The 15666-nt window shown below is 36.2% G+C and overlaps 1 protein-coding gene, 1 non-coding gene and 1 pseudogene across 10 annotated transcripts in view; 2 read left to right on the top strand and 1 right to left on the bottom strand.

Annotated features, from left to right (window-relative positions):
• SLC38A9 (solute carrier family 38 member 9) overlaps positions 1–15666 on the top strand; it is a 102167-nt gene that overhangs the window by 68034 nt on the left and 18467 nt on the right. For all 9 annotated transcript variants that reach the window (XR_009700733.1, XR_009700732.1, XM_061187800.1 and 6 more), the window contains one exon: positions 15212–15318. Coding sequence is in view for 7 of the 9 variants with exons in the window: in XM_061187800.1 (XP_061043783.1) it covers positions 15212–15318 (107 nt within the window). In the remaining 2 variants the exon portion in view is untranslated. The remainder of the gene's footprint in view (positions 1–15211; positions 15319–15666) is intronic.
• Positions 7857–7943, bottom strand: LOC133091575 (U6 spliceosomal RNA; annotated as a pseudogene).
• Positions 11624–11754, top strand: LOC133091617 (small nucleolar RNA SNORA18). The gene has a single exon (XR_009700951.1). It is a non-coding gene; the product is annotated as a small nucleolar RNA SNORA18 (small nucleolar RNA).

The raw sequence follows: 15666 nt of genomic DNA, 5'->3' as shown, positions 1-15666 counted from the left end.
TTACCGTCCTGATGAAGAATTCTCATAAACTTCTAGTTCTAATTGAATCTTTATGTACTCTTGTTTCTAAAAAGTTATTTTTCAGTTCGGTAGATCCCATCACCCTTCTTCCCAGGTAATTGGAAAAATAATGAGAAAAACCTACTCATGTATTTCATCCTATCCCTTCCTGCCTCCTCAGGGACTTCACTTTTGCAGTTATTCTTTCTTTTTTAATCATGTATCATCAGATTTTTCCTACTGAACTATTTCTTCCAGTATACAAACCTATTTCCCAATCTAAAAACAAAAACTCATATGACCCCACATTCCCCTCTAGCTATTGTTTCCCTTTAAAGAAAAACTCTTTGTAAGAGTTGTCTGTGCTCACTGTCTCCACTTCTCCTTCCATTTTGCCTTGAACTCACTTCTGTTAGACTTTTGCTCCAGTCACTCCACTGACTGATGACCAATGACTGCATCCTTCCAAACTCAATGACCAAATCTCACACCTCTTCTTACTCAACCTGTCAGCAGCATGGGGTACATTTGTTCACTCCTTCCATCTTAAAATACTTTCTTTATTTAACTTCTAAAACCCTATTCTCTCTTGATTCTTCTACATAACTGTTCCTTCTCATATCTCTGACCTCTAAATGACAGAGTCATCCAGGGTTTAGTACACAAACCCCTCTTCTCTCTACCTTTATTCCCTAAATAATGTCATCTAGCCACCACGCTATATGGTGACTAGTCCCAATTTTTTTTATCTCTGGCCCAGATCTCTCCACTGAAATCCGTACTCATATATCTACCTGCCCCTTCTACATCTCCACTTGGATGTCCATTTTGTATACTTAATTTACACAAATCAAATACTTGTTTTCTTCCTCATCCACCCCCTCCCAACAGCCTGCTTAACCTGCTCTTCTCCCAGGCTTCTCATTCTCAGAAAATGGTAGCTCCAATTTACCACTTGATCAGGCCAAACACTTTGGAGTCATACTTGACTGTTCTTCCTTTCCACCCCCCATATCTGCACAATCTATTTTCTACTTGTAAAATAAATTGAGAATCTGACTACTTCTTACCATTTCCACCAAAAAGAATTATGTGAAGCTCCTAATCTCTCAGCCAGATTATTGCAGTAGCCTCATAACTAGTCTCACTGTTTCCACTTTGTCTCCTTCTCCGTGGTCTGTTCTACACCTAGCAGATGGAGTGGTGTTTTTGAAACACAACCTTCAAAAGCCTCTAATGGTTTCCCAACTCATTCAGAATAAAGGCAAGTCTTTGTCACAGTCCACAGGCCCTATATGATCTGACTCCTGGCTTCCTCTTTTATTTCATCCCCTATTTCCCACTCATTCAGTCCACTCCAACCACACTGTCTTCCTTGCTGTTCCACAAAAATGCCAAGCACACTCCTAGCTCAGAATCTTTGCACTTAGGATTCCCTGTACATGAAATGTTGTTGTCTTTTTCTCAGGTATCTACATGGTTGGTATTGTTAGAGAGGTCTTCCCTGACTTCCTGCCCATTCTCACACCTCCTTCTTGTTCCTTATTTTCTTTAGAGCCCTCATCATTACCAAATCTTATATGCAGGTATCCCTGGTCATCTAAATCTATTAAGTTCTTGATTCTGACTAGTTGGAATATTGAGGCATATCTGTTATTCTAATCAACTTAGCTCCTGAGTTTCAGATAAAAAGTAGCAGACGTTAAAATAACAAGAGACTTACCTAGAACTGTTTCCGAATCTGTTTGGTTCTTGAATTCCAGTAGGGAAAGTTCAGATGGTAAGAAATACCTGTATTATTTTTTTTACCTGTGTATCTGTCTCCCTTAACTAGAATGTTAGCTCTCTGAGAAAAGAAATTTTTTTTTGTTTTTTATACTTCTCTATTACTATTGTGTCCCCAAGGCCTATAATACTTCTGGCATATAATGAGTGCTCAATAAATAATTATTAAGAGTAAATGTGTTTATATCCACTCCTTTCTAAATCCCATTAAAACATTTACATTAAAAAAATAAATGTAAAAAACAAACACAAAGAGACTCTATAGAAGAGACAATAGCAAATGAGAGAGAGCAACAGATTTTTAGAAGCTCGAAAACTGATACATGGTTGGTAACTGACAGCAAAGCAGAGAAAGCTGAAATGTAAGTACCTGTAGAGAGGAGGCCAGTTTGAACTACACAATTCTTGAAAGCCTGAGTGTTTGGAGAAAATTGGTTAACTCTGAAGGCAAGGGTAAGGAGAAGGGCTTAAAATGGGAGAATTCCTTGAAGGTGTATATCAGGAATAATTAGCTATAATCCATCCCCCTTCCCTCTTCAACCTAGCAAGAGATGGGAGAAACTAAATCAGACACTCTCTGGACTCGGGTTTGCCAAATACAGCAAAAGGGTAGGAATAAGCCTCTAGTCTTAAAACAGGTTAAGTGAAAGCATATATGCTGAATGATGAGGCCATACCCCACCATCTACCCCTCCAATTCTCTTTTCTTTATTCCTTGGTTCCCAGAATGCTGATAGCATAGGATAATAGAGGATTCTTCTCAGGAGAAACTGATAAGCCCAAGAGGAAAGACCTAGAGTCTCAGATATTCGGGTTCTACCAAAGAAATGGCAGGTACCTTGCTTGTATCAGACCATTTAGATGTCCACTAAATATGCATTTTTTTAGTGCTTCACTTTTAAATATAAACAAACATACAAAGAGCGCTAGATATTTGTGGAAAACCTCTTGCATAAAAATAAAACAAGAAAGATAAAAAAGGGGACCTCCCTGGTGTTGCAGTGGTTAAGACTCCATGCTCCCAATGCAGGGGTTCCGGGTTCTATCCCTGGTCAGGAAACTAGATCCCACATGCATGCCGCAACCAAGAGTTCGCATGCCACAACTAAGGAGACTGCCTGCTGCAACTAAGACCCGGCACAACCAAATAAATAAATAAATTTTTTTCTTTTAAAAAAAGAAAGATAAAAAAGGAATTTAAAGGGAAAAATAATAAGATGGAACAAAAGCAAAATTCCAAAAAAATTACATCCTCAAAGTAACAAAAGACAGTGATATCCATGAAACAATATTTGGATGCCAAGCAAGGAAGGAAAAATGGGGAGTTGATCTTGGAAATAAAATATGTAATAGAAATTAAGAATTCAAAGAAAATTTGGAAGATAAAGCTAACTTCCCCAAAAGACTAGAAATTATGGATGGGTGGATGGATGGACAGAGGGATGGATGGTTAGAAAGAAGGAAGGAAGGGAGGGAGAGAAAGAGGGAGGGAGGGAGGGAGGAAGGGAGGGAGGGAGGAAGGAAAAAAATAAATAGGACAGAAAAGATGAGAAAATAGATAATTAATTCAGGTGGCCCAATATCCAGCTAAAAATAGTTTCACAGAGAAGAAAGGAAATGAAGGTGAGGAAATTATCAAAGAAATAATTTAAGAAATTTCCCCAGAACTGAAGAGCATGTGTTTCTAGATGTAAGGGCCCAAAATACCCAGCATTGTGAATAAGACCCACACCAAAGCTCATCATTATGAAATTTTACAACACCAGGGATAAAGAGAAGGGCTTTCAGGGACAAAGAACAAGTCTGTACAAAAGGTCTGGAATCAGAATAGTATCAGACGTTTTAACAACAACTCTGAAAGTTAGAAGGCAATAGAAGTGTCATCAAAGGTCTCAGAATAAATTATTTTAACTTAAAATTCTAAATCCCACCATACTCTCATTCAACTGTTAGAGTACAATAAAGGTATTTTCAGAAAGTAAAGTCTCACAAAATTTTCACAAACTGAACAAACCAGATAACCAGCACCCAGATCAAAACCAGAAATTACTAGCACCCCAGAAGTCCCTCTCATTCTCCCTACCAATCGCTGTCTCCCTGCAGAGATAACCACCTGTTCTAACTTCTAACCCCAAAGATTAATTTTGTCTGTTTTCTGACTGACTATAATTGGAATATACAGTATGTATTCTTTTGTGTCTGGCTTCTTCCAATCAACATTATATTGTGATATTGAGCCATATTGTTGTGTGTATTTGTAGTTTATTCATTCTCATTAGTATTTCATTTTATAACTATACCACAATTTATCTTTTTCCTGTTAAGGGACGTTTAGTAGTCTCCAATTTTCGACCATTATGTTTATTGCAGCACTCTTCATTCTCTTACGTATCTTTTGGTGAACATAAATGCCTGCTTTCTCTTGAGCATAAACCTAGGAGTGGAATTGGTAGGTCAAAGGGTATGCATATATTCTACTTTCGCGGATATTGCCAATCAGCTTTCCAAAATGGTTGTACCAATTTACATCCATACCAGCAGTGTTTGAGTGTTCTAGTTGTTCCACGTCTTCATCAGCACTTCTGTTTTCTTTTTCATCTAGCCTTGCTGGTGGGTGTGTAGTGGTATTGTGCTTTTAATTTGCATTTCCCTGATGGCTAATGAAGTTAACACCTTTTTATATGTTCATTGCCAATTTGGATTTCCTCTGTTGTCGAGTGCCTTTTCAAGTCTTTTGCCCATTTTCTGTTTTTTTCATATTGATTTATAGGAGTTCTTTTTACTTTCTAAGTACCTGTCTTATGTATTCAATTATCTTCTCCCCCTCTGCTTACTTCCTTTCTTAATATGACTTCTCAGAGGAATAAAGTAGGCAGTTTGAGAATGATTGGAGGTTTGGGGCTTCTTTAAAACCACTTTGTGAAGGAATCTGTCTTCTTTAATTTACTACACATTGATCATGGTATAAATGTCTGGGTTCTTTAAAAGACATATTTTTCATACAAAAACTTGTACACGAGTGTTCATAGCAGCAATATTCATAGTAGTCAAAAGGTGGAAACAATCCAAATATCTATCACTGATGAATAGATAAATAAATATGGTATATCCATACAATAGAATATTATTTGGCAATAGAAAGGAGTAAGGTATTGTGGTGATGCTTGTACAACTCTGGGAATATTCTAAAAACTTTCAACTGTACACTTTAAACGGGTGAAAGGTATGTAAATTATATCTCAATAGAGCTGTTAAAGATAATCTTAGGTTTTCAAGAAATTTACTCAGAGAGTTTTTGTTGGTTAATTGGAAAAAGCTGGATATTCACTCACTCTAATTTGACAAGTTAGAAACAACAGTGGTATCACCTGGCTTAATTAGAGAAGAATCAACTAACAAGTTGCTTCATGAGGCATCTTAGAAGTAATAGACATTGAGTGCTCCAAAAGACAGGAAAGATCAGCTAAATTGAAAAGAGCTTATCGAAAACTAGTAAATCTTAGCAAAAAGCAAAATCATTCTGAAGAACAGATTAAAGTAGAATGTTGACCACTTTCGTGGCCAAGAGTCCTTTATCATGAAAATAAATGAACGCCTCTGATTATGTGTCATGCATTGTCCAAAAAGACATGTCCCACTGCCGCCCGGGAGCTTGCAGTTGAGCTGTAAGACTGCTTTGTGAATTAATGATCACAGTATGAAGATACACAAGAGACATAGTAGTATAGAGGAATTGCATGTAAATAAGAATTAGGAATCAGAGAAGTGTTCTAAATAAGAGTATTTTAAGGCCAAAAGGAGTTCTTTAAATGAAGAATTGGAGGAATGGGTTTATGCCAGGTCAAGGGATCAATATGTTTAAGAAACAGTTAAGGCCTGAGATACCATGACCCATTTAGGAAATTACAAGAATTTGGATGGCTGAAGTGAAAGAATACTTATTGGTGAAGTAATAGGAGACACGGATAAAGACGCAAAGGCCAGATCATGAAGAGTCTTCTATTTTAAGCTAAAAATAACTCTCTGGTTGGCTATGAGACCCTCCTTCTCCCTTATTTGGGATTGGCTGAACTAAGAGTTAGGCTTCTGTGTCCCTAGGTCAATAGGGTAGAGGAAGAGTAGTCCTATAATTCCCTGCCTAAAAATAGGATTCATAATGGAGTTGCTACAGTCACATACCACCCTCATAAAAGGTAAGTTGAGGTCAGAGGTGCTGTAGCCTCTTTGAATCAACAGAATCTGTAGAAAAGCAATGATAGTGAAAACACTGTTAGAACCTTGGGATATCGCTAAAGCATTGCTGACATGGTAATTCAGAGATGGGTGATGACTGATCCCATGCCCAAATCCCATCTCACTGTCTGCTTTCTTAGACAACTTCCAATATCAGTAAGCAGCCATCAAAATGGAGTTAGAAGTACAAGAAATTTTGCGGGGGAGCATTTATGAAAGAGAGGAGGGCAAGCAGGAGTAGGTAGCTACATCAGACCACATTGTAGCTCAGGTCTGCAAAAGGATAAAAGGAAAGAAGGAGGATTGGGTAGGAATAGATTAAGAAAGTCTTAGCCAACCCAATGTGAAGCTCTGTCAAAGATTGCCTGCAGAGGAGTCGAGGGTTGGGCAAAAGTGGTCAGGCCCGAGTACTCTGCTTTGCTCAGTCGCTGGCTAGGAGCTGCCCAGGGAAAGTGTGACTTCTTGATTAGGTCAGCACAGCCCAAAGAGGCTGCAGCTGGAGTTTATCAGCTCACTGCATGCCTTGCATCAGGTTCTCACTTGGATATCGGAGTAGTACATTTACATGGCTGCCACAGTGAAGTTTTATAATATTTTAATATAAATTTGTCATGTTAATATTAATGTTATTCCTAGTTATGGCCTAGGAATACCTTTAACAATATTTAACAGTATGTAAGCTTATTTTATTATTGTGAATGGAATGCTTTAATTTCTCTTTATATCTTCTAAGCAATTATAGGTATATAAGAAAGATGTTGATTTCATATATATATTTATTTATTTATATAAAATTTTCTTTCTAGCTCCCTTACTTTGAACTCTTTTTTCCCCCAGCTTTATTGAGATATAATTAACATATAACACTGTGTAAGTTTAAGGTGTACAACATGTTTATTTGATGCACTTATATATTGCAAAACGATTACCACCATAGCACTAGATAACATCTCCATCACATAATTTGCATTTCTTTTTTGTGGTGAGAACATTTAAGATTTACTTTCTTAGCAACTTTCAAGTAATGCAGTATTATTAACTATAATCATGATGCTATACATTGGATCCCCAGAACTTATTCATTTTATAACTGGAAGTTTGTACTCTTTGACCAACATCTCCCCATTTCCCCCACCTCCCCAGCCTCTGATAACCAGGATTCTGGTTTCTGTTTCTATGAATTTAGCTTTTTTAGATTCCACATATAAATGATATCATACACTATTTGTCTTTTTCTGTCTGACTTATTTCACTTAGCATAATGCCCTCAAGGTCCATCCATGTCACAAATGGCAAGATTTCCTTCTTTCTCATGGCTGAATAATATTTCATTGTATATGTTTACCACATCTTAATTCCTTCATCTGTTGATGGACTTATAGGTTGTTTCTATATCCTGGCTATTGTAAGTAATGCTGCTGTGAACATAGTGCAGATGTCTCTTCAAGATAGTCCTTTGGATATATACCCAGAAGTGGGATTGCTGGGTCATATGGTAGTTCTATTTAAAAATTTTTGAGCAACCACCATCCCATTCTCCATAGTGGCTGCACCAATTTCTGTTCCCACCAACAATACACCAGAGTTCCCTTTTCTTCACATCCTTAAGAATACTTGTTATCTCTTATCTTTTTGATGATAGGCATTCTAACAGGTGTGATATATCATTGTGTTTTGTTTTTGTTTTTAATTTTTTATTGTAGTATAGTTGATTTACAGTGCTGTGTTAGTTTCTGGTGTACAGTAAAGTGATTCAGTTATACACACACACACACACACATGCACATATTTATTCTTTTTCATATTCTTTTCCATTATGGCTTATTATAGGATACTGAAAAAATATGGAATGCTTCACGAATTATGTGTCATCCTTGTGCAGGGGCCATGCTAATATTTTCTGTATTGTTCCAATTTTTCTTTTTTTTTTTTTGGCTGTGTTGGGTCTTCGTTGCTGCGCATGGGCTTTCTCTAGTTGCGGCGAGCGGGGGCTACTCTTCGTTGCGGTGTGCAGGCTTCTCGTTGCAGTGGCTTCTCTTGTGGTGCACAGGCTCTAGGCACGCGGGCTTCAGTAGTTGCAGCACACAGGCTCAGTAGTTGTGGCTCACGGGCTCTAGAACGCAGGCTCTGTAGTTGTGGCACACGGGCTTAGTTGCTCTGCGGCATGTGGGATCTTCCTGGACTAGGGATCGAACCCCTGTCCACTGCATTGGCAGGCGGATTCTTAACCACTGCACCACTGGGGAAGCCCCTGTATTGTTCCAATTTTAGTATATGTGCTGCCAGAGCAAGCACTATCATTGTTTTTGATTTGTGCTCCCCTGATAATTAGTGATATTGATCACCTTTACATGTACCTGTTGGCCATTTGTATGTCTTCTTTGGATAACAGCCTATAGGCATACCTCATTTTATTGCACTTCGCAGATATTGTGTTTTCTTGCAAATTGACGGTTTGTGGCAACCCTGCATTGAGCAAGTCTTTCAGCACCATTTTTCCAATAGCATTTGCTCACTTCCTATCTCTGTGTCACATTTTAGAAGTTCTCACAATTTTCAAACTTTTTCATTATTATTATATTTGTTATGGTGATCTATGATTTTTGACATTTTTTAGCAATAAAGTATTTTTAATTAAGGTATGTATTTTTTTAGACATAATGCTATTACACACTTAATATACTAAATATATTGTAAACGTAACTTTTATATGCACTGGGAAACCAAAAAATTCGTGTGACTTCCTTTATTGTAATATTCACTTTATTGTAGTGGTCTGTAACCAAACCCAAAATATCTCCAAGGTATGCCTGTATTTAGTCCTCTGCCCATTTTTTAATTGAATTGTTTGTTTTCTTGCTGTTGAGTTATATGAGTTGTTTATATATTTTGGTTATTAACTCCTTATCCAATATATGATTTGCAAACATTTTCTCCCATTTTGTAGGTTGCCTGTTCATTTCATTAATGGTTTCCTTCACTGTGCAGAAGCCTTTTAGTTTGATGTAGTCCCATTTGTTTATTTTTGCTTTTGTTGCCTTTGCTTTTGGTGTCAAATCAAAAAATCGCTGCCAAGACCAATATCAAGGAGCTTACCCTCCCCCCACCCCATGTTTCCTTCTAGGAGTTTTATGGTTTCAGGTCTTACATTCAAGTCTTTAATCCATTTAGAGTTGATTTTTGTATATGGTTTAAGATAGGGGCCCAGTTTCATTCTTTTTTTTTTTTTTTTAGCTCCAGACTTGTCCAGTTTCATTCTTTTGCATGTGTCTCCCAATTTTTCCAACACCATTTATTGAAGAAACTGTCCTTTCCCCATTGTGTATTCTTGACTCCTTTGTCATAAATTAATTGACTGTATATGTGTGGGTTTATTTCTGGGCACTCTGTTCCATTGATCTATATGTCTGTTCTTTGCCAGTACCATACTCTTTTGATTACTATATCTTGTATTATAATTTAAAATCAGGAAGTGTGATGCCTCCAGCTTTGTACTTCTTTCCCAAGATTGCTTTGGCTGTTTGGGGTCTTTTATGTTTCAATACACATTTTAGGAATGTTTGTTCTATTTCTGTGAAAAATGCCATTGGAATTTTGATGCGGATTGCATTGAACCTATAGATTGCTTTGGGTAGTATGGACATTTTAACAATATTGATTCTTCCAATTCATGAGCATGGAATAACTTTACATTTGTGACTTTCTTTCATCATTGTCTTATAGATTTTAGTTTATAGGTCTTTCAACTCCTTGGTTAAATTTATTTCTAGGTATTTTATTCTTTTTGATGCAACTGTAATGGGATTGTTTTCTTAATTTCTCTTTCTCATAGTTTGTTATTAGTGTATAGAAACACAACAGATTTTTGTATGTTGAAATTGTACCCCACAAGTTTTCTGAATTTGACTATTAGTTCTAACAGTTTTTTGGTGGCATCCTTAGGGTTTTCCATATATAGTATTATATCCTCCATGGATAGAGGCAGTTTTATTTCTTCCTTTCAAATTTGGATGGCTTTTATTTCTTTTCTTGCCTAATTGCTCTGGCTAGGACTTACAATACTGTGTTGAATAAAAATGGCAAGAGTGGGCATCCTTGTCTTGTTCCTGATCTTGGAGGAAAAGTTTTCAGCTTTTCACCATTGAATATGATGTTAGCTCTGGGTTTGTCATATATGGCCTTTATTAGGATGAGATACATTCCCTCCATACCCAGTTTGTTGAGAGTTTTTATTATAAATTGATGTTGAATATTATAAAATGCTTTTTCTGCATCGAGATGATCATATGATTTTTATTCTTCATTTTGTTAATGTGGTGTATCACATTGATTGATTTGTACACATTGAACCATACTTGCATCCCTGGAATAAATCTCACTTGATAATGGTGTGTAATCCTTTTAATGTATTTTTTTAATTTATTTATTTAATTTATTTATTTTTGGCTGCGTTGGGTCTTTGTTGCTGAGCACAGGCTTTCTCTAGTTGTGGTGAGCAGGAGCTACTCTTCGTTGTGGTGTGCGGGCTTCTCATTGAGGTGGTTTCTCTTGTTGCAGAGCATGGGCTCTAGGCACACAGGCTTCAGTAGTTGTGGCTGGCAGGCTCTAGAGTGCAGGCTCAGTAGTGGTGGCGCATGGGCTTAGTTGCTCCGTGGAATGTGGGATCTTCCCGGACCGTGGCTTGGACCTGTGTCCCCTGCTTTGGCAGGTGGATTCTTAACCACTGTGCCACCAGGGAAGTCCTAATGTATTGTTTAATTTGGGTTGCTGATACTTTGTTGAGAATTTTTGTATCTGTGTTCATCAGGGACATTGGCCTATAATTTTCTTTTCTTGTGTGTCTTTGTCTGGCTTTGGTATCAGAGTAATTCTGGCTTTGTAAAATGAGTTTGGAAGTGTTCATTTCTCTTTTATTTTTTGGAAGAGTTTGAGAAGGATTGGTATTAATTCTTCTTTGAATGTTTGGTGGAATTCACAGTGAAGCCATCTGGTCCTGGGCTTTTGTTTGTTGGGAGGTTTTTGATTACTGATTCAATCTCTGGTCTGTTCAGATTTTCTGTTTTTTCATGATTCAGTCTTGGTAGGTTGTATGTTTCTAGGAATTTATCCAGCTCTTCTAGATTGTCCAATTTGTTGGTATATAATTGTTCACAGTAACCTCATGATCCTTTGTAATATTTCTGTTGTATCAGTTGTGATGTCTCCTCTTTCATTTATAGTTTTATTTATTTTAGTCCTCTCTTTTTTTCTTTTAATCTAACTAAAGGTTTGTCTGTTTTATCTTTCAAAAAAAGCCAGCTCTTAGTTTCATTGATCTTTTCTATTGTCTTTTTAGTCTCTATTTCATTTATTTCCACTCTGATCTTTATTTCTCTTCCTTCTATTAACTTTGGGATTCATTTGTTCTTCTTTTTCTAGTTTCTTTAAGTGTAAAATTAGACCATTTATTTGAGATTTTTCTTATTTCTTGAGTTAGGCCTGTCATGTATAAATAATAATTTTATCATCTTCCCCAAAATTTGGGGCTCTATATAATTATATAAATATAGTGCTAACTGTTGATCTGAAATGATCATTCTTTTTCTTGTTGAGAAAGTATCCTTCTGTTGAGGTCTATCCCTATGGGGCTTTTTCTATAAACCTATATCATTGGAAGCACTTCATAGAGTAACTATGTGGTTTCCTTTACTCATAGAACTATGTGTTAGATCTGTGGGAAAGAACTACAAGACAGAGCTGCTAAATAAACTGAAAAACCTAACAGTCAAACTCTTTTTTTATCTTAGGTATTGGCATATCCCAACGATCTGTACTGTTCTAGGGTGTGATAGCTTAGGAGTGAATATGATTTGAACTTAATGCATGTTTAGAGGGTGTCTAAAATTCAGAACCAGGCAGATCCATCTCCTGACCCTAAACATGGTCCTAAAGTAAATTGCTTGAGGAAATTGGATCCCAGAGATTACAGGTGGGGAATTTTGAAGTGTATCCATATTCCACTGGATCAAAGAAGCCCAACTGAAAGAATTGTGGATTGACTGACATGATAACTGTGGATTGAGTAAAACTGCTTTTTGAAAGGGCTATCTTATCTTGACGATTATGACTTTGGAGGAACTAAGGTGATTGGCAGTGGAAAGAATCAGAACATGTGAAATTCCTTAAAAATTTATTGATTTAAATAATTTTGCCTATGTAACACATAATAAAAAAAAGACCCTTTACACTTTGTGCAGAATGTCAAAAAAAAAAAAGTATGCTTCTATTCCCAATTTAAGGGTTTTTTAAAAAACAGAAGTGGGAATTGCCCCCACATTTTACTTTGTTGCTGACCTGTAAAATTTTAAAAGATTATAGACAGAAGAAGGAGAGACTTTTCCAAAGAAAAATACATTTTGAATTGCTTCCACAGATAAAAATTCAGATGAAAGCTAGCAGACAAAAAACTTGATATAAAACAAAAGTATGTAATATTTTTTTATCTTACTTCCTGATTTCTTTTAGAGCTACTGCTTGATTCTTAGTTGTTCTCACTTCCTTTCCTAAAATATTATGGTAAAAAGCCAGGGGGCTTTTTTTTCATTCCTACTTTTTACACTAAGGAATCACTTGTGATGGGTTGTCCTCCACTTTGCCACCTCCTTTGCCTAGATGCAGCACTGTTTTTGAGTAAATCATGGTCTTTTTCTACATAAAAGAAATTTTTTCATTTTTATATTAGCAAACCTTAAAGACAGAAATTGGCAGTGCTTTTAAAATGTTATTTTATTATTCTTATTTCAAAGTAACTTTATGTTTATTGTAGAAAATTTAGAGAATATAGGTAAGTGATTAATTTACAATAAATTCCATTAACCAGAGATAACCACTATTTACACTTTGTGGCTATCTCTACAGTCTTTTTTTTTTTTTTTTCACATACACACACTTTTTAAAATAAAAGTAAAATTGTATTATACATGCTATTTGACTTATGAACATTTGCTGTAGCATAAAATCTTTCTCTGGAACATGATTCTTGCATAATATATACCACTGAGCAACTGCATCATAGTTTAGCCATTCCCCTCTATGTAGACATTTAAATTATTTCCAGTATTTTTAAGCAATGCATTTTAGATTAGCCATTGAAGAATGTTAAATGACAAATTCTCCCTTCCCTGATTACTTTTCTAAGTATTTTTCTGGCAAATTCAAGTAATAGAAGAGGAAGGACTTTAGAGTCAGACAAATTCAGTCAGACACCTGAATTTTTTTTTATTGAGGTATAGTTGATTTACAATATTATATTAGTTTCAGGTGTACAGTGTAGTGATTCAATATATTTGTACTCCATTACAAAATAATAATTATATTTCCCTGTGCTGTACAATATATCCTCATTGCTTATTTATTTTATACATAGTACTTTGTATCTCTCAATCCCATACCCCTATCTAGCCCTTCCTCCCTTTCTTCTACCCACTGGTTCACCACTAGTTTGTTCTTTATATCTGTGAGTCTGTTTCTGTTTTGTTCTATTCATTCGTTTTATCTTTTAGAGTCCATGTATAAGTGATAACATATACTATTTGTCTTTCTCTATCTGACTTATTTCACTAAGCATAATACTCTCTAGGTTCATCCACGTTGCTTCAAATGGCAGAATTTCATTCTTTTTTTTATGGCTGAGTAATGTTCCATTATACATATATATACCATATCGTCTTTATCCATTCATCTGTTGATGGACACTTAGATTGTTTCCATATCTTAGCTATTGTAAATAATGCTGCTATGAACATTGGGGTGCATTATCTTTTCAAATTAGTGTTTTCATTTTCTACAGATAAATACCCAGCAGTGGAATTGCTGGATCATATGGTAGTTCTGTTTTTTAGTTTTCCATTGACTGCACAAATTTACATTCCCACCAACAGTGTACTAGGGTTCTCTTTTCTCCACGTCCTCGCCAACATTTGTTATTTATAGATTTTTTGATGATAGCCATTTTGTGTGAGATGTGAGGTGGTATCTCATTGTGGTTTTGATTTGCACTTTTCTGATGATTAGCAATGTGGATCATTTTTTCATGTGCCTGTTGGCCATCTGTGTATCTTCTTTGGAAAAATGTGTATTCAGGTCTTCTGCCCATTTTTTTTTAGTTTTTTAACATCTTTATTAGAGTATAATTGCTTTACAATGGTTTGTTAGTTTCTGCTGTATAACAAAGTGAGTCAGCTATACATATACATATATCCCCGTATCTCCTCCCTCTTGCGTCTCCCTCCCACCCTCCCTACCCCACCCCTCTAGGTGGTCACAAAGCACCAACCTGATCTCCCGGTGCTATGTGGCTGCTTCCCACTAGCTGTCTATTTTACATTTGGTAGTGTATATATGTCCATGCCACTCTCTCACTTCATCCCAGCTTACCCTTCCCACTCCCGTGTCCTCAAGTCCATTCTCTACGTCTGCGTCTTTATTCCTGTCCCTCCCCTAGGTTCTTCAGAACCACTTTTTTTCTTTTGGATTCCATATATATGTGTTAGCATATGGTATTTGTTTTTCTCTTTCTGACTTACTTACTTCACTCTGTATGACAGACTCTAGGTCCATCCACCTCCCTGCAGATAACTCAATTTCATTTCTTTTTATGGCTGAGTAATATTCCATTGTATATATGTGCCACATCTTCTTTATCCATTCATCTGTCGATGGACACTTAGGTTGCTTCCATGTCCTGGCTATTGTAAATAGAGCTGCAATGAACATTATGGTACATGACTCTTTTTGAATTATGGTTTTCTCAGGGTATATGCCCAGTAGTGGGATTGCTGGATCGTATGGTAGTTCTATTTTTAGTTTTTTAAGGGACCTCCATACTGTTCTCCATAGTGTTCTGCCCATTTTTTAATCAGACAGACCCTGAATTTGACCTTGCTCTGCCACATACTAGTTGTATGACCTCAAACAGAAATAACTGATATAAAGTACCTTCACAGAGTAGTCATTTCTTGATTCCTTTTCTTTCCCTTTTCAAGTATTTGTTAGTATAATGTTAGCCTTGAGGAACTTTGTAAAGACATTTTAATATTCTTATTCCCTGGACAAAACAGAGACAACTGATTTTTAGTAATCAACTTTCAGCTACTAATATTCATTTTCCAACTGTCAGTTTTAATGTGTTTTTTTCCCCCTCTTTTTCTCCTAGAGATAAGATTTCAGTTTCCACAGCTGACTGGGGTGCTTACCCTTGCTTTCTTTATTCATAATTGTATTATCACCCTCTTGAAGAACAACAAGAACCAAGAAAACAATGTGAGTAATTACCTGAGGAATTGACTTTTGTTACCAGATATTAATTTTTAAATTTAAACTACAAAACAGTGGTCTGCAAACTTTTCTGTAAAGGTTCAGGTGGTAAATATTTTAGGCCTTGTGGGCCATGTGGTTACAATGACCCAGCTCTGCTATTGTAGCATGAAAGTAACGATAATATGTAAACAAGTGGGCGGTGAGTGTGTTGCAAGAAAATTTTATTTACAAAAACAGACAGTGGTCTAGATTTCACCCATGGGCCATAGTTTACTGTAGAGCAGTCACAAAAAAAAAAAAAAGATGTATAGATAATAGCAAATAGTGGTGATAAGATCTTTAAAAATACCC

The sequence above is a fragment of the Eubalaena glacialis genome, chromosome 4 (assembly GCF_028564815.1).
Source record: "Eubalaena glacialis isolate mEubGla1 chromosome 4, mEubGla1.1.hap2.+ XY, whole genome shotgun sequence".
Taxonomy (NCBI): domain Eukaryota; kingdom Metazoa; phylum Chordata; class Mammalia; order Artiodactyla; family Balaenidae; genus Eubalaena; species Eubalaena glacialis.
The sequence above is the reverse complement of the archived record's forward strand: the minus strand, read 5'-3'. Positions and strand labels throughout refer to the sequence as shown.